The sequence below is a fragment of the Ranitomeya variabilis genome, chromosome 4 (assembly GCF_051348905.1).
Source record: "Ranitomeya variabilis isolate aRanVar5 chromosome 4, aRanVar5.hap1, whole genome shotgun sequence".
NCBI classification, from domain to species: Eukaryota; Metazoa; Chordata; class Amphibia; order Anura; family Dendrobatidae; genus Ranitomeya; species Ranitomeya variabilis.
In genome coordinates, this window is record NC_135235.1 from 527,398,277 (window position 1) to 527,424,790 (window position 26,514).

Consider the following 26,514-nt stretch of genomic DNA (forward strand, 5'->3'; position numbering starts at 1 on the left):
GAAATCTCGCGTCGCTGATTGGTCGCGCCAGCTGCCTGTCATGGCTGCCGTGACCAATCAGCGACGGCCACAGTCCGATTAGTCCCTCCCTACTCCCCTGCAGTCAGTGCCCGGCGCCCGCTCCATACTCCCCGCAGTCACCGCTCACACAGGGTTAATGCCAGCGGTAACGGACCGCGTTATGCCGCGGGTAACTCACTCTGTTACCGCCGCTATTAACCCTGTGTGACCAAGTTTTTACTATTGATGCTGCCTATGCAGCGTCAATAGTAAAAACATCTAATGTTAAAAATAATTTAAAAAATAAAAAATCATTATATACTCACCTTCCGCTGCCTTTCCCGCTCCTCGCGACGCTCCGGTGACCGCTCCATGCAAGCGGCAGGTTCCGGTGGCAAGGATGGTATGCCAGAAGGACCTGCCATGACATCACGGTCATGTGACCGCGACGTCATCACAGGTCCGGCGCGAGAAGGACCTGCCATGATGTCACGGTCATGTGACCGCGACGTCATCACACCCTGTGACCGGAAGCTGCCGCCTGCACCGCACATAGGCGACAGAACTACAAGGGGCCCTCGGAAGGTGAGTATATGTTTTTTTTTTTAACTTGTGACATACGTCGCTGGGCAATATACTACGCAGCTGGGCAATATACTACGTGGCTCTGTGCTTTATACTATGTCGCTGTGCAATATACTACGTGGCTGGGCAATATACTACGTGGCTGGGCAATATGCTACGTGGCTCTGTGCTGTGTACTACGTCGCTGTGCAATATACTGCGTGGCTCTGTGCTGTATACTACGTGGCTGGGCAATATACTACGTGGCTGGGCAATATACTACGTCACTGGGCAATATACTACGTCACTGGGCAATATACTACGTGGCTGGGCTATATACTACGTGGCTGGGCAATATACTACGTGGCTGGGCAATATACTACGTAACTGGGCAATATTCTACGTGGCTGGGCAATATACTATGTGGGCTGTGCAATATACTACGTGGACATGCATATTCTAGAATACCCGATGCGTTAGAATCAGGCAACCATCTAGTAAGTCATAACCATCTTGCACGCTGAAAAATGCAGGAGAAAAATGCTCTTGGCGATTATCTCTCCCCTAATTACTTGCAGTGAATGCGGGTAGTACATGCAGAACCTCAAGAGTACAACTGCTGGATTTCATTTTTATAATTAGAACCAATAAATGTCTTTTCCCAAGAAATATTGGAGATTATTATCAAACTGCTCACATGCCATCTAGTGGCTTAAGAATAAAATGCAAGGGCCTATAGCTTGGAATTAATAGATCTGAGCATTATCTTGGCACTGAAAGGTAAACTAGCAAAGGGGAAGAATAAACAATGTGTTAGCAGCTCATTAGTAGACAGGCAGGGAGCAGGAGACAGACTGACTGGCCATAATCCCCTGGACAAACTGAGAGGGTGCTATGTGCTTAACTGTTTCATTGCATCCGATCTGGTCAAGGCATATTACACAGGTGTTAAGAGCAATCGAACATGCATCTCAATACAATGCTAGCCACAGATATTAGTAATTTATTATCTGTTTATTCTGGTCAATAATCTGTGTGTCTCTGTAACAAATCATTAGTAAAGGTCTTGGTGTGATTTTATCTTGATTCCACTTATTAGTTGTAAAAACGCGTTCATTGTGGTTTCTTCATGACACCTGTGAGTAGACAGCATTGGCCAAGAGCTGTGGAGGTCTCATAATGTCTTCATATCGTTCTATTTGGATCCCCCTTTTAAGTAGGACCTGTCATTTTTCCAATAAAAAGGTGGTCACTAAAGTTAGATTGTCCAAAGCAACTCCAAGAATGATCTGAAAGAAAAGACTGCAAAATCTGCATTTACAGATAACCGGACTATAATTATTAATTAGTTCCTACTAAAATAATTTCTCAACAGGGCTAGATTTCTACTTGACTTCATCATTTTAAGGACATTTTTGCAGATTTCCCCATTTGCTCTCCTGTTCTGCAAGCAGATAATCCACAGTTTGTTACAGTTGATTTTAACCAAATCTCATTCATACTCCACAAAAAATGTCCTTGTGGAAAGTAACTTGCTGCGCGAATCTTAAATCCACAACATGCCTATTCTTTATGCAAATTTTCATTGTAGATTTAACCATTGGTAATGTATAGGGTGAAATTCGCAGCAAATCCGCATCAAAATCTGCATGTACCTGTAGATTTTGCTGTGTATCCATGTCAGAATTCACTGCGCATCTTTTTTGTCACATGTGTACTTACCCCAACAGAGGCAACATTTGATGGGATTCCAGGTCTCATATTGGTAGAATTGTATTCTGTTATAGTCAATACAAATATTTATTTATTGTGTTATAATTTACAAATGATGAGCCTGTACTATAGCTCCATGTAGCTTTTATATTTATTACTGATCTGTGCCATACAGAAGAATTCTGGTGAAGCCTAGACAATATATAATTCTTTGATATGTAAGTATAGTATATGGTCATGGTCGGATGGCCCACGGGAGAACCTGAGGATTGTCCGGTGGGCCCAGGCATTTACACCTGCTGGCATACAGGACCGGCAGCTACCTAGGACCCTCGCTGCTCCAGGGGCCCCCAGCCTGTGGCGTGTTGCTTATAGTGCCACACCACGCAGCTGCTGTAGAGCCCATGACTTAGGGAGGTCCGCCCAGTGCCAGTGGAGCAGCAGCGGGTGACAGGAGGCAGAAGCCGGCTGCTGCGGCCAAAGCCTGTCCCCGCTGCTAAAGAGAAATGAATATTTACTCTTCCCCACGACCCCATGGGCGTGGAGAGGAGTGAATTTTCATTTCACTTTAATAGCAGGCAGTGTTAGCCGCAAACGCAGGCTAACACTGCCCACTATCAGGGCCGGCAGACCAGGGCCCCTGCTCCCCCACGCAGCCACTATGGGGCCCGTAAGTCAGTGCACGCTGCATTCAACTGTATCGGCATCATAAATGCCTATACAGTTAAAAACAATAATGGAGGAGAGGGCGTCCCTCTCCCATCATTCCCCTCTGTCTCTGACACAGCAGGAGCGCGATGATGTCACTTCATCGCGTACCCGCTATGTGTTGGGCAGACGGCAGTACAGCTGCTGATACCGGAGCAGAGCCAGAATCAGCGTGGGAACGATGAGGAGAGATGAGTATTGTGTTAGTTTATATATATAATCAGTGAATCCTGGTGGCCATAAAACTGAGGGGCTGGGTTATATTCTATGAGGGGGCCTACATTATATTCCATGTGGGGCTGCATTATACCCTATGAGGGAGGCTGCATTATACCCAATGAGGGGAGCTGCATTATACCCTATGAGGGGGCTGCATTATAGCCTATGAGGGGGGCTGCATTATACCCTATGAGGAGGCTGCATTATACCCGATGAGGGAGCTGCATTATACTCGATGAGGGGGCTGCATTATATGCTGTGAGGGGACGCTGCATTATATCCTATGAGGGGGGCTGCATTATTCTATATGAGGGGGCTGCATTATTCCCTATGAGGGGGCTGCATTATTCCCTATGAGGGGGCTGCATTATACCCTATGAGGGGGCTGCATCATTCCCTATGAGGGTGCTGCATTATACTCTGAGGAGGCTGCATTATATTCTGGGGGGGGCTACAATACACTATATGAGGGAGGCTGCATTATACCCGATGAGGGAGCTGCATTATATTCTGTGAGGGGAGGCTGCATTATACCCTATGAGGGGAGCTGCATTATTCTATATGGGGGGGCTGCATTATTTCCTATGTGGGGGGCTGCATTATACCCTATGAGGGGGCTGCATCATTCCATATGAGGGTGCTGCATTATACTGAGGAGGCTGCTTTATATTCTGTGGGGGGCTGCATTATACTATATTAGGGGGGCTGTATTCTACCCTATGAGGGGGCAGCATTATATTTTATGGGGAGGCTGCCTCATATTCTATGAGGGGGCTACATTGTACTATATGAGGGCTGCATTATACTCTATGAGGGGGCTACCCTAACCCCTGCTACATAATTAAGGCTTGTACTACCTTATATTAAACCCTGATATTAGCATGTTTTCCCACACAATTGCTTGCCTTGTATTTGTTTCTATGTAGCTACATAGTGGGCTCCAAGAATGATTTCTCTGGTGGGCCCAAGGTGCTCCAGTCCAATGCTGTATGTGGTCCTACTGTCCTGTACATCAGTCCTTAATGTACATTGTGCTAACTATATTAATAGTAAAAGAATCATAAGTGAAAGTGTAGGCCCCTTAAAAAATTGTGAGCAAAGAATGGTTGTAGATGACGAGGAAAAAGCTAAAATATTAAACACCTTCTTCTCCACGGTATTCACGGTGGAAAATAAAATGCTAGGTGAAGTGCTGAGAGACAAAGAAATCCCTATATTAAGGGTTACCAATCTAACCCAAAAAGAGGTGTGAAACCAGCTAAATAAGATTAAAATAGATAAATCTCCGGGTCTGGATGGCATACACCCACGAGAACTAAATAATGTAATAGACAAACCATTATTTCTTATATTTAGGTACGCTATAGCGACAGGGCTGTTCCACAGGACTGGCGCATAGCAAATGTGGTACCAATATTCAAAAAGGGTCCTAAAAGTGAACCTGGAAATTATAGGCCAATAAGTCTAACCTCTACTGTTGGTAGAATATTTGAAGGGTTTCTGAGGGATGTTAAGGCCCCGTCTCACATAGCGAGATGGCTAGCGAGATCGCTGCTGAGTCACAAGTTTTGTGACGCAACAGCGACCTCAGTAGCGATCTCGCTATGTGTGACACGTACCAGCGATCAGGCCCCTGCTGTGAGATCGCTGGTCGTGTCGGAATGGCCTGGACCTTTTTTTGGTCGTTGAGGTCCCGCTGACATCGCTGAATCGGTGTGTGTGACACCGATCCAGCGATGTCTTCACTGGTAACCAGGGTAAACATCGGGTTACTAAGCGCAGGGCCGCGCTTAGTAACCTGATGTTTACCCTGGTTACCAAAAAAAACAAACAGTACATACTCACCATCTGATGTCCGTCAGGTCCCTTGCCGTCTGCTTCCCACACTGACTGAGCGCCGCAAAGTGAAAGTGAAAGTACAGCACAGCGGTGACGTCACCGCTGCGCTCTGCTCTCACTGTACGGCGGCACTCAGTCAGAGCAGGAAGCAGACGGCAAGGGACCTGATGGACATCAGATGGTGAGTATGTACTGTTTGTTTTTTTTGGTAACCAGGGTAAACATCGGGTTACTAAGCGCGGCCCTGCGCTTAGTAACCCGATGTTTACCCTGGTTACCCGGGTGCTGCAGGGGGACTTCGGCATCGTTGAAGACAGTTTAAACGATGCCGAAGTCGTTCCCCTGATCGTTGGTCGCTGGAGAGAGCTGTCTGTGTGACAGCTCCCCAGCGACCACACAGCGACTTACCAACGATCACGGCCAGGTCGTATCGCTGGTCATGATCGTTGGTAAATCGCTATGTGTGCCGGGGCCTTTATTCTAAATTATCTCAATGAGAATAACTGTTTAACTCCATATCAGCATGGGTTTCTGAGGAATCGCTCCTGTCAAACCAATCTAATCAGTTTTTATGAAGAGATAAGCTATAGACTGGACCAAGGTGAGTAATTGAACGTGGTATATCTTGATTTTTACAAAGTGTTTGATTCCGTGCCACACAAGAGGTTGGTACACAAAATGAGAATCCTGGGTCTGTGGGAAAATGTATGTAAATGGGTACGCAATAGTGATGAGCGAGTATACTCGTTGCTCGGGTTTTCCCAAGCACACTCGGGTGGTCTCCGAGTATTTGTTAGTGTTCGGAGATTTAGTTTTCATCGCCGCAGCTGAATTATTTACAGCTACTACCCAGCCTGAGTACATGTGGGGGTTGCCTGGTTACTAGTGAATCCCCACATGTGTTCAAGCTGTCTAGTAGCCACAAATCATGCTGCTGAGGCAATGAAAGCTTAATCTCCAAGCAGTTACAAATACTCGGAGACCACCCGAGCGTGCTTGGGAAAACCCGAGCAACGAGTATACTCGCTCATCACTAGCAAGTAACAGGCTTAGGCTAGCTTCACACTAGCGTTTGGCAGGGCTGAGGACGGCAGCCTTCTTCCTCTGAGAAGCCCCACCCACTGCCGCACCTCTTCCTTCAGCTCTGCCTATGTCTGCATGCGTCCTGCGTACCCTATCTTTAACATTGGGTACGCAGGCCAAGCAGATGTATGCGGATGCCTCCGCATGCGTCATTTTGAAGCTGCGCTGACCGCAACAAAATCCTAACATGTTGCGTTTGATGCAGGTCAGCGCAGCGTCAAGACCACGGAGGCATCCGCATGGCCTGCGTACCCAATGTTAAAGATAGGGTGCGGAGAACGCATGCAGACGTAGGCGGAGCTGAAGGAAGAGGCATGGCAGTGGGTGTGGCTTCACGGAGGAAGAAAGCTTCCGTCCGCAGCCCTGCTGAACGCTAGTGTGAAGCCTGCCTATGTGATAGACAAACTATGTAAAGCAGTCAATACAAGAGAAGTTAGTATCCTGCTACAGATGGATCTGGATAAGTTGGAAACTTAGGCCGAGAGGTGGCAGATGCAGTTTAACAATGATAAATGTAAGGTTATGCACATGGGAAGAAGGAATCAATATCACCATTACACACTGAATGGGAAACCACTGGGTAAATCTGTCATGGAGAAGGACTTGGGGATCCTAGTTAATGATAAACTTACCTAGAGCAGCCAGAGCCAGGCAGTGGCTGCAAGGCAAACAGGATGATGGGGTGTATTAATAGAGGTCTGGATACACATGATGAGAGCATTATACTGCCTCTGTACAAATCCCTGGTTAGACCGCACATGCAGTACTGTGTACAGTTTTGGACACCTGTGCTCAACAAGGATTTAACAGAACTAGAGCGAGTACAAAGGAGGACAACAAAATTACTAAAGGGAATGGGGGAACTACAATACCCAGAGAGATTAGCAAAATTAGGATTATTTAGTCTAGAAAAAAGATGACTGAGGGGCGATCTAATAACCATGTATAAGTATATAAGGGGACAATACAAATATATCTCCGAGGATCTGTTTATACCAAGGAAGGTGACGGTCACAAGGGGGCATTCTCTGAGTCTGGAGGAGAGAAGGATTTTCCACCAACATAGAAGAGGATTCTTTACTGTTAGGGCAGTGAGAATCTGGAATTCGTTGCCTAAGGAGGTGATGATGGCGAACTCAGTCGAGGGGTTCAAGAGAGGTCTGGATGTCTTCCTGGAGCAGAACAATATTGTATCTTACAGTTATTAGGTTCTTTAGAAGGACGTAGATCTGGGGATTTATTCTGACGGAATATAGGCTGAACTGGATGGACAAATGTCTTTTTTCGGCCATGCTAACTATGTTACTATTTATTGGCATCCAAAATGTTACATTTGGTCCCTATTTGCATTTCAAACATTATTGGCCATACTTCTGTTGGGATTCAACATATTCTCCATTTTCCTCTGTTAGGCTGCATTCCCACAATGAGTATTAGGACGCGTTTTTTATTTTTCAGATTTTTTGCTGCATTTCTCCACCAATTGACTACATTTGGATACTTGCGTTTTTTTTCATTGTATTTTTTTACATGCGTTTTTGTCACTTTTTTTCTACCATGGATTTTTTTCTGCTCATTCAAGACTAGGGAAAATTGCATATTTATTGCAAGTGAAATTGACATGTTGCGAATGAAAAAAACACTCTGCAGGACAGTTTATGCAGCGTAAAAAAAAAAGACGGTAGGCATGAGATTTCTATAAATCCTATCCACTTTGCTGAAACTGTGCAACGAAAATGCACAGTATTAAAAACTCATAGTGTAAACTTTTCATTATTTCTCAGTTAGACGTTTCTGATTTTTCTTGTATGTACAAGTAAAATGAAAAACTGTTGTTCATCAGTGCTTTGGATCCAAATTTCTTCAGTCTTTGTGATCAGTGTGCCTCTTGTTATATTCACTGCTTCATCAATTATTTTTAACTGCTAAAAAGTAAAAAAAAAAGACAAAGTTTCTCCTAGCAATGATAATCACAGACGGCACACTGACAGAACTCTGATGCCATCCGCATGCTGTCCGTGATTTTTCACAAGCCCCTAGACTTGTATGGATAATGTTGATCTGTGACTAACATCACAGATGGACATGTCTCCGTGACTTTTTGCAGACCACTTGCGCCACAAAAAACACAGACATGTGAACAGCTTCATAGACTAGAAAAGGTACTTGTTTTGTCCGTGGAAAACATGGCTAGAACATGTATGTGACTCATGGATGTCTGAATGAGGCCTTAGAGTAAGTCAGTGCACTTATTTTTATATCGACATGTAAATTGATATTGATGAACCTGTTTAGAAACTGTGAATGCTTATTTTCAGGAGATTCATTAAAGGGTTGTTCACTACCTGTTAATGCCTTCTTAAATGCTACAGAGACCCAAATAAAACAAAAACCCATGCTCACTTCCCTGGTCAGCGCTGTTCCAGCAATGTTGGGGGTAATCTGGTGTTTACATGATATTGTTATGTCACATGGGTGCTGCAGCCTATCAGCGGGTGCTGCCGCCTATCAGCGGCCACTGATTGACTTTAGCCTTCACAGCTCTCTCAGGCTGAACAGACAGTCTGCAGCGCTCACGTGACATAACAATGGCACATTAAAGCCCAGAGAGACAGCAGCAATATTTCTAGAATGTCTCTCGTGTGAGCAGAGAATATGTGTTGTTCTAATTTTCTTTGTGAAACTAGAATTTAAGAAGGCGTTCCTAAAGTAAGCAAATCACAGGCGCCAGTTACTCTTATCATCTGTTTGTTTGTTTTTCTCACATTTTTAGTTTGACAAAGGCCATTTGTAACTGAAACGTCACTTAAGTTTGCCTTCTTGGTTTTTCTAATGGAATAAAAATCTTCTGGGAGGAAATCTAGTGTCTTGGAATTTCCTTATTTTGTACTCTTGGCAGTTGGTTATGGAGTTACCACCAAGAAAAGCACAAATTTTCTGAAGTTGTACAGGAGAACTTTTTGCTCTTTGCAGAAAAGCTCCCCATGTAGTTCATAGAAACACGTTTTATCATTGTATCTTAGATTGCTCTATATTCAACAAAAGGAAACAAGATTTTATTAGCAAAGTCTGAGAAACAAGTGCAAAAGATGAATTAGGAAAAACTAGACAAGACGTTCCTGATTCATGCCTGAGCTCAGCTCATGCTTGCTCTCATGCTTAAGTTTCCGCTATTATTACCCATTATACACTTTGCTATCTCAACATATCTGATATAACTGGAAGTTCGTGATTGGACTCATTACTAGACGAGTCACCTAGACTCGTGCCAGTTTTCATAGATAAATTGTGATTGCTGCTTGCTGAAATCTCTGGATTATTATGGCTCAGATTTAACATATCAGGAGAGTCAATAATGGTGCAGAAAGTATGCTGGTGTGAACACTGTTAATGCCTGAGTGTTTACAAACGCCTATAAGAGCGCAGTGGACCCCCACCAAGTCTACTGTTCAGCGCTTATCTTCTACACACATCACCCAGCAGGATCTCGTCTCCAGGAGGGTCTGAAGAGATGGAGTGCACAATTAATGATCCCATCACTAATTACCTGCAAAGCTGGGAGGGGGCTGCGTACATACAAGCACTGCTTCCTGTACTACATCTCCATTAGGCCATGATTCTCTTATATCCACATTCCCTAAGGACCTCCATGCACTTGTTGGATGTCACATATCATGGAGGCCAGGTTGTAAATGGACATTTGCAATCCAAGTCATACAAAGGTGATCAATACCTAATAACTGCCAAAGCCCCTGCACTCTCCTTCAAATCACATATTCAAGCTCTTTCCTACTCCAGCTCAAAAATATTTCCCGAATCCGTATATTCCTTAACCAATAATCTACAAAAACACTAGTTCATGCCCTCATCGTATGCCGCCTTGACAACTGCATCCTCATTCTCTGTGGCCTCCCTTCTAACACTCTTGCACCCCTCCAATCTATCCAAAACTCTTCTGGCCAACTAATCCACCTGTCCCCTCACTATTCCTCAGCCTCTCCTCTCTGCCAATCCCTTCTCTGGCTCCCAATTGCCCAAAGAAACCTGTTCACAACCCTTATGGCATACGAAGCCATCCACAACCTGTCTCCTCCACACATCTGTGACCTCGTCTCCCGATACTTACCTGCATGCAACCTCCGATCCTCACAAGATCTCCTTCTCTACTCCCCTCTTATCTCCTCTTCCCACAATCGCATACAAGATTTCTCCCATGCATCCCCTCTACTCTGGAACTCTCTACCCAATCATATCAGACTCTCGTCTACCGTGGAAACCTTCAAAAGGAACCCGCAGACCCACCTCTTCCGACAAGCATAAAAGCTGCAGTAACTCTCGTTACACTATACTGCTTCACATCCAGCTCTTCTTTCACCTACCGTATCCTCGCCCATCCATTGTAGACTGAGAGCCCTCATGAGCAGTTGACTTGTATTTGTTCAAGATTATTGCACTTGTTTTTTATGTATACCCACTTTTAACATGTAAAGTGCCATTGAATAAATGGCGCTATAATAATAATAATAATCAATATATGGTAACATTCAGTGCATAGATTCTAATATTCTTAATAACTCGATAACTTATTAGGTTGCACCACGATTTACCAAGAATGATTACTCTAGAATATTGAAGATGCGTTACTGCCATAGAAAATGGGAAAAAAGAAAAAAAAAGCGCTATATAATGTATATATGAAATATTCATCTGCAAAAATTGCTATGAAGAATACAGTAGAAACAAAGGTACTTAGTGCATAAATTGACCAATATATTTGTGCCCAACTGCCATGTCAAGGCGTCTTACAAAAGTTGGGTGCATGTCCTGTTTTGTCACCTCTCCTGGGCAAAAAAGCCTACAATTTATGGATCAGGAATGGACCAACTAACTACTTAAAATCACCTGTGGCTGATGGGAGTGGGAGTGCATAGGGACTTTGTTACTGGCAGACTCATTAATAAAAAGTAGTAGAAGCATCTCATAAAATAAAAAGGAGAATAAAAGAGAAAGGGTAAGTAATGTGCATCCGGATTCTAAAATCCCAATAATCCGAGTGCCAGCTCATGAGCTGAAAAGCATTATTATGGAAAAAGAGAGAATTTGAAGTGAAAATGAAAGGTGTATACAATTATAGCATGCAATAGTAATGGGTTAACTGCTGACAAACTACTCCAAATGATCAGTGTACACTTTCATTTCTCAGTAAATTTTGAAATCTGGTGCTGAGACAGGAAATGTCCATTACTGTACCTTTGTTAACTACAATAATAATCTTAGAACAGATTAATAGAACGCAAAGGATTTTACCTAAGACTGGCCATACATATTGGATAGCTGTCGACCTAACTATGTTTCGGATGATTGATCGGGCGATGGTCATTTCAGCTGATGAACTCCTGTGTTCTCTAAGAGAAAGGCGACAAATGGCAAATCGACTTATATCAGGTAAAACAATGCAATTGTCAGTCCGAAATCAGACATGCGAGAGCGGCATCTTCCCTACCATCAGGTGGTCGATATCTATGGGTTCAGCTAGTCTAATGTGTATGGGCCCCTATCTAAAACCTTTGAGATAAGAGGTTTTGGTGTATACGGCATATTTATCAATTAGTCACAGTTTCTGAAACTATATATATCTTTACTGTATTCTAATACATTATCTGAAAATAGATTTTCTATGTACTGTATATATTATACCATAAACTGTTCTTTTGTTTAGAAACTACATAACATTTCATGTGCGTGAAAACATTCATCCACTTAGGTATCAAACACATAATTGACTTTTAATGAGTAGATTTAAAGGGTGTCACATTGAAAGCCATTGTTGATTACGTTGTCAACAAAACTACACTTCTGTCTAAGGGTACTGTCACACAGTGGCACTTTGATCGCTACGACGGTACGATCTGTGACGTTCCAGCGATATCCATACGATATCGCTGTGTCTGACGCGCAGCAGCGATCAGGGACCCTGCTGAGAATCGTACGTCGTAGCAGATCGTTTGGAACTTTCTTTCGTCGCTGGATCTCCCGCTGTCATCGCTGGATCGTTGTGTGTGACAACGATCCAGCGATGCGTTCGCTTGGAGTGTGACAGTACCCTATGGTTTGGGCTACAGGTAGACATTGAAATTGCTGTGTCACATTGTGCCATCACATCTAAAGCCCCCATCACACTAAGCGAGGTCGCTAGCGAGATCGCTGCTGAGTCACAAGTTTTGTGACACAACAGCGACCTCAGTAGTGATCTCGCTATGTTTGACACGTAGCAGCGACCAGGCCCCTGCTGTGAGATCGCTGGTCGTGTCGGAATGGCCTGGACCTTTTTTTGATCGTTGAGGTCCCACTCGGTAGCACACATCGCTGTGTTTGACACCTTACCAACGACCTCGTCACACAGGACGTCCCTCTGAATCGTCATAATAGCTGCCATGTGACATCGTTGTACAGGTCGCTACAGGTCGCCGCATCGCTGCTACGTCGTTGGGAAGATCTCACTGTTTGACATCTCACCAGCGACCTCATAGCGACGCAGCAACGATCCCTGACAGGTCGTATCGTTGTCGGGATCGCTTTAGCGTCGCTAAGTGTGACGGGGCCTTAATGGTTTCCTATGGTGTCACATTGTGACCTGTGACATCCTGCAACACAGAATCGAAAGTGTTTCCATGTGCCAAAATCTTCAATGCATGCTGCTTGTGACTTAATGTAACTTGGCTGTTTCATTTTAAGGCAAAATCAGAGCTGTAAAATAGTTGTGTGCCAGCAAGTCGCGACAAGTTAGGCTACTTTCACAGTAACGTCGTGTGACGCACGTCGCAATGCGTCGTTTTGGAGAAAAAAAGCATCCTGCAAATTGCCCGCTGCATGCGTTTTTTCTCCATAGACTTGCATTAGCGACGCATTGCGACATATGGCCACACGTCGCATCCGTCGTGCAACGGATGCGTCGTGTTTTGGCGGACCGTCGGGACAAAAAAAGTTCCATGTAACTTTTTGTGCATCGCGTCCGCCATTTTCGACCGCGCACGCGTGGCCGAAACTCCGCCCCCTCCTCCCCAGACCTTACAATGGGGCAGCGGATGCGTTTAAAAACTGCATCCGCTGCCCCCGTTGTGCATTTATTTCACAACGTGCGTCGGTACGTCGGGCCGACGCATGGCGACGGCCCCGTACCGACGCAAGTGTGAAAGTAGCCTTACACAGATGTTTTTGTCACCGTGTAGCCCCAGCCTAAAGGTCCTCATACACATTAGACTGTTGTTGGCCAGACTCTCCAAAATCTGCAGGATCGGCTGACAATCTAATGCAGTGTTTCCCAAACTCCAGTCCTTACGGACCCCATGGGTCATGTTTTCAGGATTTCCATAGTGTTGCACAGGTTAGACAATTCCTGATGCCTTCCGCTACTTGAGCAATACTAAGGAAATCCTGAAAACATGACCCGTGGGGTCTGTGAGGACTGGAGTTTGGGAAACACTGATCTAATGTGCATCAAGCATCATGACTCTCACTCGACAGATGATGGGGTAGAAAAGGATCTATTACTCTGTTGCATTTCAAAGGTGTATCTTTTTGTTCTGCATAAAATAAGTTGCTGTCAGTGGAGTCTTGTCCGAGCTGAGCATCCCTGTGTGGGGGGGGGGAGTCGGGAGAGAACGCTGATCGTTTGGCCGATAACTGTCTAATGTGTATGGGAGCCTTCAAGTCTGAACGGCTCTGTGGCATACTAATACCTAATGAGATGTTCTGTAGGACTGGTCCTTTGTGGTTGCATTGGTTTTATGTTTAGTCAAGATTGGTAGTTATTACATTTTGACTGCAAGAATATAATTTTGTGAATATATCTGCCATTAAAAAGATATTGAACCCCCCTCCCCATGGAAGCATACCCTATAATAGGCACATAAAACACAGATTAACTCATTTAAAACATGCATATGTATTCAAGAGATCATAACTCAATATTCACATCAGAACATAACTGAGGGCACTGACAACAAGCCTAACAACCAGAGTGTATTTAACAATAAATCTTTCTTTATCACATAAAATTTAAACAAGATTACAATTAAACCTAGTGCTGCTAGAGAGTGTGCGGATGAACACTTTTTTTTACCATATATAGCCACAATTATGTGAATTCTACTGTAATGATTTTAACAGTGAAATTACAATAACAAAAAATTCCATCTATTTAGCACATTCAAAACATATACGGTATATTTATACATGCAAAAAAACCAGCCGATTGTAAAGTGGCAGGGGCAATAAATCTCAATTAAATTCTGACTATGCTATCATAGTATATTACATCATTACTCAGTGTATAAATGTTATAAAGTGACATGTGCATATTATCCTAGCGATCCCGCTTAATTGTAAAGTGCTGCGGAATATGTTGGCGCTATATAAATAAAGATTATTATTATTATTATTATTATCCATAATGTTTCAGCTGTTTAACCAAAGAATGCTTCTAAATGTGGCACCTTTATGGGATTATAGTAAGCTACAGAGCGGCAAGTGGCAAAATTTAATACATTGCAGGTTTGCAGTATACATGTTCAATGCTAAAAAAATAAGTCGCACTTAGGGCTGTCCCACACGTCCAGATAATTCCGGTACCGGAATAAATCGATACCGGAGTTATCCGTGTCCGTGTGCCTGGGAACTCACGGAGGCCATACGTGCGGCACACGTGTGCCGCCCGTATGGCGAGTGGGTACCACACGGAGCGTGTGGTACCCACTCTGCATCATGCTGAAGCCGCGATTCATATGTTCCCTGCAGCAGCGTTTGCTGCAGAGAAAATATGAATAATAGTGTTTAAAATAAAGATCTATGTGTCCGCCGCCCTCCCACCCCCTGTGCGCCCCCCCCCCCGCTGGTCAGAAAATACTTACCCGGGTCCCCCGTCGGCTGTCGCTCCTTCCTGGTCTGGCCGCGGCTTCTAGTGTATACGGTCACGTGGGGCCGCTCATTTACAGTCATGAATATGTGGCTCCACCTCCCATAGGGGCGGAGCCGACTTCATGATTGTAAATGATCGGCCCCACGTGACCGCATACAGTAGGAGGCGCGGGGCAGAGAGGAAGGACTGACAGCCAACGGGGGACCCGGGTAAGTATTTTCTGACCAGCGGGGGGGCGCACAGGGGGTGGGAGGGCGGCGGACACATAGATCTTTATTTTAAACACTATTATTCATATTTTCTCTGCACCAAACGCTACTGCAGAGAGGATATGAATCGCGGCTTCAGCACCATGTGGGGGGGACAGCGCTTACTGTAGCGCTGTCTCCTGCACGCACACGGACCCCAGACGGAGAATGTCCGTGTGAGGTCCGTGTTTTACACGGAGCCATTGACTCTATTGGGTCCGTGTAATACGTGCGCTCCCACGAACACTGACATGTCTCCGTGTTTGGCACACGGAGACACGGTCCGCAAAAAATCAATGACATCTGAACAGATGCATTGATTTTTATGGGTCTACGTGTGTCAGTGTCTCCAGTACGTGAGGAAACTGTCACCTCACGTACCGGAGCCACTGACGTGTGAAACCGGCCTTAGATGTATAAACGAGGTCCCCTGCGCCCCAACACGTGTTTCACCCTTTTTTCATTTACGTTTACAAGTACTTGAGAATATTTTTTGTTACATGCGACAAAACAAGAATTTTTCATTCACGAGTCCCCTTGGCATTCGCCACTATTAACAGTTGTGGTCAGTAGTAATAGTGAATGCACAACCCTTATTACAATTCTTTGGATGGGTTTATAATGAACCCTGCATTGTCACAAGAACATGTAACTCAATTTCCAAAAACATTTTTGCCACTTACCGTATATTTTTCTGTCCAATCTCCCATATTCAGCTGTGTCCTGAATGTGGATGCTTCACAGCAAATTCCCGTTAGTAAGGGTGCGAGTGACACTAATGAATCCCCTGCAGGTTGCTATGTAATTGGGTTTGTTTCTCTGCTTGGTGGGAGATTGTTCCAGAGACTTAAAGAGGGGGGGCAGTGATTAGGTTAAGCTGATAAATACTGATTGCCCCATTAGGTTAGCAAACAGATAGCAGGGTGTAGTGAGGGTGGGGGAAGACCCCACACCAAGTATATATTCTAGGTCCCAGTCAGCTTAGTGTCCCATCATTCGATATCACCATGAAGCTGCTGGTATCTCTTCTTCTCTCACTCCTTCCTTACACACATGCCTACATTTGGGCCTGGATGTTATCAATGCCATATAATAATCCTGAAGATGCAACCGGACTCACAAGAAGCCCCACAACCAAGGGATCCATGGTAAGTATTTTGTAATGTTTATAGAAATTAGAGATTAAAAGTACATACTGATCAACATTGTAGCAGAGCTGAAGTTGTCATCTGTTTCCTGTGTGTCACAATAATCATGTTAAATGACAAACTCAGCTCTGCTGCACTGGATGTATGTTATAGTTTTATAACTTTCTGGATTTTTCTCTTTTTTTTTTTTACTTTTGCACTATATATGGTAATTCACTAGGGATAAATGTAGACGCCTAGTATCTTGGATGCTGTAGCCTTATCGGTATATGTTAATGCAAACATCCATTGTAAGGTACAACTTCACCCTTATCCATCCATCTTAATGCTGCTGACTATTGTGAGGTGCTAAAAATGTTTCTCATAACAGGAAGTTTGCTTTGTGTAACGGGCACTAGACGTGTTGCATAACACTAACGAGTATTAGTAACTTGTACAAACACATAAAACTTAAAGGATAATTATATTTACAGATTTAGGCCACGTTCACACGTTCAGTATTTGGTCAGTATTTTATCTCAGTATTTGTAAGCCAAAACCAGGGCATGAAAAGACAGAGGAAAAGTATAATAGAAACACATCACCACTTGTGTATTTATCACCCACTCCTGGTTTTGACTTACAGATACTGATGTGAAATACTGACCAAATACTGAATATGGGAACGTGGCCTTACCTGTAGTTTGTATACAGTGATTTACAACAACTATGAGATATAACACGATACCTGAAATTGATCCCTTTTTTTTTTCCTCTAGGTAACATGTGACCATGACCGTGGTTGTGCACGTGGCTTGTTCTGTGATCGTCATTTCGGACTGTGTGTGGCACTGCGTCATGAAAGTCAATACTGCCGAAAGGATTCCCAGTGCGTTCGTGGCCTCGGCTGTATGTTTGGGCGATGCCAGCGTATTATACAAGGCGGAAATGAAGGTAGGATTCATTTTGTCTTACAACATTACACTTGACAGAAGTGACATCACTGCTCTTTATATACAAGTTACCATATATCTTACAGAAAAAAAAAATCACCGATGGCTAATTGTGAAATAATTGACTAAATGAACCATTACTGTTCTTATCAGGATCCAGATGCCGTCAAGATAAGGATTGCTCTCCTTCTATGTGTTGTGCCAGACACCATGGAGAGATGATCTGCAAGCGCAAGCTACCTGCTGGAGGCAGTTGTTATGTCCCAGAAGGGGGGTTAGCATTCAGCATCAATCAGCTGTGCCCTTGTGAAGAAGGACTGGTGTGCAGTTCTATACACCCTTCTCGAGAGTGAGTACCAATCACGCACAGCAGTGCTATTATGCCATACATGATACCTTCCATAGATTTTCTCGTAAAACAAAGCAAAGCCAAATGTGACGGGTTAGGTAGATGTGTATAAGTATAAGAAGAAAGACCGCACAGAGTGTATTGTTATATGGATTGCATTAATATTTGCCCTAAACCACATTTAAAAGGGATCTGCTTTTATTGACATGCGCATGTACACATATACAGTGTGATATATAAACACGGAATATCTATTTGAACAAAAATTGCCTCTTCTTTTGGCCACATCTCCCAAAGTGACACAATTATAAAGTTATAATACATGTATTTTGCAGTTTTGTAAGGCTAGGTCGACACTTTGCAGATATGCTGATTTTATGCTGAACTCTGCATCAAGAGTCCGCACAAGTATTTTATGCACTTAAAAGGGTTTTCCCACGAACAAAGTTAATTTTAAAGTTGATTTTAATCAATAGATCTTGGAATAATAATTTCTACAATTGGATGTGTATAAATTAAATGTTCCTGAGCTGAGATAATCTTATACATGTGCCCCTGCTGTGTGCTGTGTAATGGCTGTGTGTGACCGTACAGGGACATGGTCTGATCATACCACAGCTCCTGGCCGGGGGAGGAAGCAAAAGAGTATACAGACAGGACAGCTTGGGATGACTGCTGATTCTTTTTATGAAGTAAAGCATTTCCGTGCCTGTTATTAAAGAATATTTTACCACAAAGAAAGAATTATTTGCTATCCCATGCTGTCCTGTCTGTATACTCTTTTGCTCCCTCCCTGCCCAGGAGCTGAGGTATGATCAGACCATGTCCCTGTTCGGTCAGACACAGCCATTACACAGTACACAGCAGGGGCACATTTATAAGATTATCTCAGCACAGGGGCATATTTTTTAATTCATCCAATTGTGGAATTTTTTATTATTCCAAGATCTATTGATTAAAATGAACTTTGTCCGAAAGAAAAGCCCTTCAGTTGTATGATTTTATGTGCACTTTTTGTAGCAGAAATACATAAAAGACAAACACCACAAACAATAGGGTGTCAGAAATTTAACCTGCGGATTTGGGGTCTCCACTGAATGAATGCGTAAAATCTGCTCCAAAAAGGTTCCTTTCTGTTACAGAGGTTGACATGCAGATTTTAAGAAAGAAACACAACAAAAGGCAATTTCCTTGCTGAGTCCGCACAAAAATATAAAGCAGCACCTGGATGAGATTAAGTTACAACTCATCCACCTATTTATCGGTGCTGTAAAATGCAGCGGACTTTACTGTGTAAAATCTGAGTGAAATACAAAAGGTTTAGGTTTAGAATTAAAGCAACAACACAGGAAAAAATGATATTCTACGGTAGGTCCGAGGATCATAAACAGCAAACATTTAGATATATTTTATAACTAGATAAAACATGACTTCCGTTTATATTTGGTGTTGTGTAGTTTGCAAATTGGAAAATAGGTCTCTGTTGTAGAAAGGTGTTTCATGGTATCACTGCTTAAAATTTGTAAAGTTAGGCAAACAAACAATAGCTTTCCCTAGCGCACTATATCGGCATAGGAACTTTTATGGGCAGATTAAGATTTGTGGCCGCTTATACTCACACCCCCTGTGTGTTTGTTTCCGCAGGAAGGAATTTGTTTACAATCCCAGCACGGACTGGAAATGCGTGGCTCCCTCCCAGTGATGTCCCTGCTGTATGACTCTCCCTCCAAGACTCTGTAAATATCCTGTACATACAAATTATATAAATAAAGAGCTTTATTGTTTCACTCCGGTGTGCCATTCTTATTGAAAATCCTAAATCCAGCTGAGTATTTGCAGGAGAAAGGTTCTACATGGAGGTATTTTAGAAGCCATCTTTCTGTTTGCCATCTTGCAGATGGCCTGGATTTCCTTCTAGCAGGTGCAGGCAGTATTCCGGGATTCTCATCTAGGAATGTACCACGTTTGGGGCTCACACATCTGAATGCATGAACTGGCCACTAGTCTCTTCACCCGAACACAACCTCCTCATAGGCACGAAACCAGCCTAAAAGAAATCATTTCATGGAATTGTTGAAATAAGGTCTAAGGCAATTGCTTAAACAGCTATTTCTTCATATATTATTATTATTACTATTATTATTATTAATACTTTCATTATCATTAGAATCTATATAGACATAAAATGAAATCCAATGGTTATAGGCTAGTTCCAAGTTTTTTAATCTGAATCATATTTGATTTTGGGTTGTTTCATAACATGTTTTTGCAGGCAGACTGCTCTTCAGATGCACACAGAGTGATCAGTAATAGATTGCTCAGTGCAACTAGACTGCCATTGTTCTCTGCAGTGCAAGTGCTCTTTGCACAGGATGAGGCACTGCCGAGAACCATTTGTGCAAGCCAAAAGATCATTTCACCCAACATTCGAGTCTCTTTAGGCCTCTTTCACACGTCAGTGTCTCCGATACGTGTGGTGACAGTTTTCTCACGTACCGGAGACACTGACACGTACACCCATTCAAATGAATGGGTCTATGCACATGTCAACGTGTTTTCACGGACCGTGTGTCCATGTGCAAAACACGCTGACATGTCTGTTTTTGAGCTATACAGCACAGATCACAAGGACCCATACAAGTCAATGGGTCTGTGTAAACACATACTTCACGCAGATGCTGTCCATGTGCTGTCTGTGTGTCATCCGTGTGCGTTTTTAAAGTCATAGGGTTAAAATTGAAACAAATTGTTTCAATACACGGACACAGGGACAGCACACAGATGCCACACGGATGTGACAAATGGACTCGGATTATCTCCGGTACCGGAAATATCAGGACATGTGAAACCGGCCTTAGACAGTATAATTACAGTGAAACGAGCGTTCCAAAGAACACTAATCCACAACGATCAAGCAGATTTTAAGGGCTTGTTCTCACCATGCAGTTACGTTGTCTTTGTTGCTGCTATATTCCAGTACAATTGCAGCTTTTTGTTTAGATTTTTGAAAACTGAGGCAAATAGAATTCTTTTTACTTCGGCTTCAGAAAACCAAAGAAAAAAAAACTTTGCACTACCTCATCATGTGAACATATCCTAAGGCCTCAGCGCATGAAAATGTTATGAATTTATTGAATTCTGTGGGCCTACTAAAGGTCCCTCTTCCTGTTATGTCTGTGCCCCTGGGAAGTCCAATAGAAGTATTAAAGTATTGCAGTTTATTGTTCTTGCAATTTAAGGGTTACATGTTCAAGTTCACTGGGGAGACTAAAAAAGAAAACAAAAAAACAGATCAGATAAAAAAAACACACACTTGTAACCCTTTCCCTATTCGTTAAATGAAATGTTTGTTGCCCATACCAACCAAAAAGAGCACAGTGTTTATTTGTTTGACCGTAACCATCTTTTTGTTTTCTTTTAGCTAAATCAATAGTACACGTCAAAACAAACAAAAAACAATGTAATATATGTTATTAGAGGAATCCACAGCTTTCTCCTCTTGAAACAATATTTTATTCTCAATTCATTGGTAAAATTTTTAAGATAGGAGATGACAGTTGGTGCTTATAAAGTTCCATGAAGAAATGTAACTGTGGTTTCAGGAGAACTTGCAGCAGAATGTCTGTGTCTGCCTGTAGCTCCTCCCCCTTCCTGCTCCATATAATTTTAAAAGCACCAACTGTCATCTCCTCTCTCAGTAGTGGAGAAATCTGTTTTCAATTAATTCCAATTTTACCCATGAATTTATATTGAAAGATCAGTCCAGGACTGTAAAGAAGAAAATTCTTTGATAATATATATCAAAAAGTTGTTTTTTTCATGTGTTCTCTTGATTTGCACTGTCTGGTTTCTATCCTGCGCCATTGCCAAAGTTTACTTCTATCCCAGTGACTGTGGAGAAGAGCAGGCCGCAGTGCCCCCCCGCTGGAGGGAACTGGAACGACTTCAGAAAACCAAGGAAGGGTCTTCATGTAAGCGCCAGTCATCAGGAACATTAGTAGGGGATCTGTCTAAAGCGGTCCCCACCTCTGACACCGCACCTTGGGACTTTCTCACCTCCTCTTTTAATTTCACTTTTTGGGGGTTTTAGCAGCATGTGCAACACAACAAGCAGGAGATTAAAGACGTACATACACTGCATCGGGGTCCTTCCTGCCACTGGGGGGGCACTGGCACCGGGAGGGAGGTGGGGAGACAGCGTACCTCACTGCAAAAAGGAGGTGAAATAGATGCTCCTGTGCCGATTGCAGTTGTGGAGGCAGAACTATCCCCCTGCACCATCACGGTGCTAGAAAAGGGGCAAATGTCATAACTGGGGCATCAGCAATAACGTGGGGACCGGACTGGAGCGCCCCATGCCTGACCAGCAGTGCCGGGGTGATGGGTGTGTACTTTTCCAACATTCTGTTTCTGCTCTAATGCTTAAAAAAAAAAAAAGTAAAAGTCCTGTTTTCTGTTCACAGCTCCTCCACCAACCTCTGTGTCTCTCTGGTTAGAGACTAACAATAAACTTGGAGGGGTCTGCAGTCATGTGCCACTCCTGCTGGTCGTAGATGCAGGAATGACTGCAGGATCAGACGACGCAGGGTTTGTTTGTAGTCTGTTGCCATGGAGATGCAACACTGGCTTTTTTATTTAAATACTATTTCTAGCTTTTTTGCTTTTTTGTTGGAGCATTAAAGGGAACCTGTCACCCCCAGAATAATAATAATAATCTTTATTTATATAGCGCCAACATATTCCGCAGCGCTTTACAGTTTAACAGTTTCAGACACAACAGTCATAGGTAACAATGTTAACAATACAGTAATAAAGCAAAATAAGACAAAATAAGACGACCCTGCTCGTGAGAGCTTACAATCTACAATGAGGTGGGGAGATACAAAGTACAGGTGTGTATTTACAATGATGTATTTACAATGATGGTCCAGCCATCTTCAGGGGGTGGGGGGTAGATGGAGATAGTGAATGGGCTACACAAACACAAACCTAAAATGACTGATTAGGGAACGTGATAGGCCGCTCTGAACAAATGAGTTTTGAGCGAGCGCCTAAAACTATGCAAGTTGTGGATGGTCCTAATATCTTGGGGTAGAGTATTCCAGAGGATTGGTGCAGCACGGGAGAAGTCTTGGAGTCGGGAGTGGAAGGTACGGATTAGTGCAGAGGTTAGTCGAAAGTCGTTTGCAGAGCGCAGCGGACGGCTAGGCCGATAGACAGAAATAAGGGAGGAGATGTAAGTGGTGCCGCACTGTGGAGAGCTTTGTGGGTGAGAACAAGTACTTTGAATTGTATCCTATAATGAATGGGCAGCCAGTGTAACGACTGGCGAAGAGCGGACACGTCCGAGTAACGATTAGCCAGATGGACGACCCTGGCTGCTGCATTAAGGATAGACTGGAGAGGGGAAAGTCAAATTAAAGGTGAGCTAAGCCCACCAACATCAGGGGCTTATCTACAGCATTCTGTAATGCTGTAGAAAAGCCCCCCGATGTATCCTGAAAGATGAGAAAAAGAGTTTAGATTATACTCACCTGGGGGGGCGGTCCGATCCGATGGGCGTCGCGGTCCAGGGCCTCCTATCTTCTTACGATGACGTCCTCTTCTTGTATTCCCGCTGGGGCCCCGGCGCAGGCGTACTTTGTCTGACCTGTTGAGGGCAGAGCAAAGTACTGCAGTGCGCAGGCGCTGGGCCTCTCTGACCTATCCCGGCACCTGCGCACTGCAGTACTTTGCTCTGCCCTCAACAGGTCAGACAAAGTACACCTGCGCCAGAGCTGCAGCGTGAATACAAGCAGAGGACGTCATCGTAAGAAGATGGGAGGCCCCAGACCGGATCGCAACGCCCATCGGACCAGAACCGGACCGGGACCGCCCCTGGGTGAGTATAATCTAACCTCTTTTTCTCATCTTTCAGGATACATCGATAAGCTCCTGATGCCGGTGGGCTTAGCTCACCTTCGATTTTGGGGGTGACAGGTTCCCTTTAATAATATTTGCTGTAACAGTATACACACCAGATGATACAAGCTCCCCTCCTCCACGGCCATCTGTTATTAATTACAGTCCTGGTCATGTGATCGATGATCAGGTGTGCGGCTCGTCACTGTTCAGATACCTGCGCTCCTCCATGTAAAGATCCGACCTATGAAACGAGAAAACGTCACAAATGTGCAGGCAGGTGAACCAGGCATGATAAGCAGGCGGGTGAACCAGGCGTGAAAATGGGTAGGCGCGTCAGTTGGACCGGTGCTCGCAGGGAAGATTGAGGCCAGAGAGGCGTGCATGGCAAGATGGGCTCCATTCAATGTTGTTTTGAAACTTTTTCTGTTGAGTATTTTCTAATTTGCGCTTCTTTCTATGTTTGGGCCTCATCCATCTTGCTGATTGCGCCTTTTTTAATCCCTTTTTTTATGTATTCGTATGGGTTTTTTTTAATTATTCGATACTGTTCCCGGGGTTTAAGGTTTCCAAATATTTGCATTTGAAAAGTTGCAAATTTTGTCACAAATGTCTTCCTGTCCCTTCCTCCCCCTCCCACTGGAGCAATTTTATGTGCACCTGACATTTTGGTGCGACAATGGAATAGAACTTGAGACTTTTTGCTTTTTTTTATTTATTTTGTGCAAAATTAAAGGGGCATTTCCATCGCCAAGATCATATATAATAATATATATAATAATAAAAGAAACCTGAAAACCCACCTCTTCAAGAAAGCTTACAACCTGTAATGACCACACGGCCACCTCAACACCTTCAGAGCTCCTGCAACCCTCAACCTACTGTCTCCTTCCCCACCATTCTATAGAATGTAAGCCCGCAAGGGCAGGGTCCTCGCCCCTCTACACCAATCTGTCATTGTTAGTTTGTTTACTGTAAGTGATATTTGTATTTTGATGTAACCTCTTCTCATGTACAGCACCTTGCAATTAATGGTGCTACATAAATAAATAATAATAATAATAATTTATGAAATAAAAATGAATTGGTAATGTTTGGTTGGTGATTAGTTGGTGTGGGCAACAAAGAAAGCTTTACTGTTAAACAGTGTTGATAAGTCTTCCCCAATGAGCATTACCATATCTGTAAATGTCCAAATTTTTAAAATACTATGACCTTGATTGGTGAATGCAGTATGCTGTGATATTCACATATAAGAGATCACTTGACCACCTACTCACACTAGCAATATTGGAGAATCCTAACTGCAAACTTTCATCCCAAGTCTGGGCAACCCCTTTAAATGAGTGACCTAAGGTATTAAACGGAAATTAAAACTTTTATTAAAATTGTCAAACAGAACTGAAACAACCAATTTGTTTGCACTTTGAGGTCCATTTTAACAGAATTATTGTACCCTTCTCATTTTTTAAACCACCATAAAACTAAAATGATCTCAATTTAGTTCAGTACAACTGCAGGCCTTTCGGGTGATAAAGCCTTAAAGGGGCTGTCCAGTCCAAATCTATAAATCTGCAGTCATTCTGACTGCAGACTCGTGAATCCCCTTAGCACACGCACTGTGTGCTGCGAAGTTGTGCCAGTTTCTGAGCAGGGACCGGAGGGTATGTATGAGTTATACATACACCCGGCTAGAGCCTGTCCAGTGGGCGCAGCCTCGCTCCATACGCTTGTATTCAGCGAGGCCGTGCCCCAAATAGTGACATGGCCAACAAGAGGGCACAGCCTCGCTCCATACACCTCCAGTCCCGAATCAGAAACTGGCAAATCCCCACAGCACACAGTGCATTTGCCATGGGGATTCATAGGTCTGCAATCACACAGAGCGACTGCAGACTTATCGATTTGGACCAGACAACCCCTTTAACATTAAGCCAAATGCTGCCATGTTAAGATTACTCCAGAGATCTGAAGAACTCCACAAAACCAGCATGTATTGACAAGAACTGTATGTGTCACAGATTTCACTTTTATTACATTAGGGCATGCTCTCTTTAAATAGACCTAGATATATGACCCAGATACATGGATTTATTGTACATGTCTGCAGCATGTGAATGTACACTAAAGGTCCCCAAGCAGTTGCAATCAAAATGAATTATTCAAAACCCCATTGCAAATTTGGTTTATTAGTAAACTGTACAAACTGTAAAATCTGTCACCACTTTTTTGGCTACCAGCTAAAAATACCATTCAATTCAGTGCCCCCCTATACATTACACAAGTACTTCTAATACCCCCTGACTCCCCACGTATGATCCATAAATACCTTTTTTATTCCTCCAGCGCTGTATGTTAATATGGTCGGTCAGGTCTGATGGGCAGGGCTTAGTGTCCGTCTCTTCCCCCCCCCCCTCGCTTGCTTCTACGCATTCCTTGCGGTGAATTTTGGCGATTGCGTAGTTTTCGCACGTACGCATTCCAAAGGCATCTCGCGGGTGCAGTGGGCAAAGCAGAAAAGCTGTATTGCGCATGCGCCGGCATACGCGATTGCGTTCTATGTACTGGAAGTATTTCGCTGCCATTTCTGTGTTCCAGGCCATAGAAAGCAAACACGTATGCCGACGCATGCGCAATACTGCTTTTCTGCTTTGTCCACTGTTGGGCAAAGCATACTGCGCATGCGCGAGATGCCTTTGGAATGCCCATGCCTGAAAACTATGCAATGAATGTGCAGAAGCAAGCAAGGAGGGGGGGAGAGACGGACACAAAGCTCCGCCCATCAGATCGAACCGACCATATTAACATGCAGCGCAGGATGACTATTTATGGATCATACGAGGGGAGTCAGGGGTTATCAGAAGTACTTCTGTAATGCATAGAGGGGAACTGA

At 43.6% G+C, this 26,514-nt stretch overlaps 1 protein-coding gene across 2 annotated transcripts in view; it reads left to right on the forward strand.

The window, feature by feature from the left end:
• The window catches only part of LOC143765537 (dickkopf-related protein 3-like), a 130,447-nt gene extending 110,948 nt beyond the window's left edge, over positions 1-19,499 (forward strand). The window contains exons 1-4 of one of the 2 annotated variants that reach the window (XM_077252320.1): positions 16,159-16,439; positions 17,198-17,372; positions 17,525-17,720; positions 19,365-19,499. In XM_077252320.1, coding sequence (XP_077108435.1) covers positions 16,299-16,439; positions 17,198-17,372; positions 17,525-17,720; positions 19,365-19,422 — 570 coding nt within the window. In that variant the 5' untranslated portion in view covers positions 16,159-16,298 and the 3' untranslated portion in view covers positions 19,423-19,499. Of the gene's footprint in view, positions 1-16,158; positions 16,440-17,197; positions 17,373-17,524; positions 17,721-19,364 lie in introns of those variants that run through there. The other variant, XR_013213413.1, reaches the window with a different exon arrangement.
• The last annotated feature ends 7,015 nt before the right edge of the window (positions 19,500-26,514 follow it).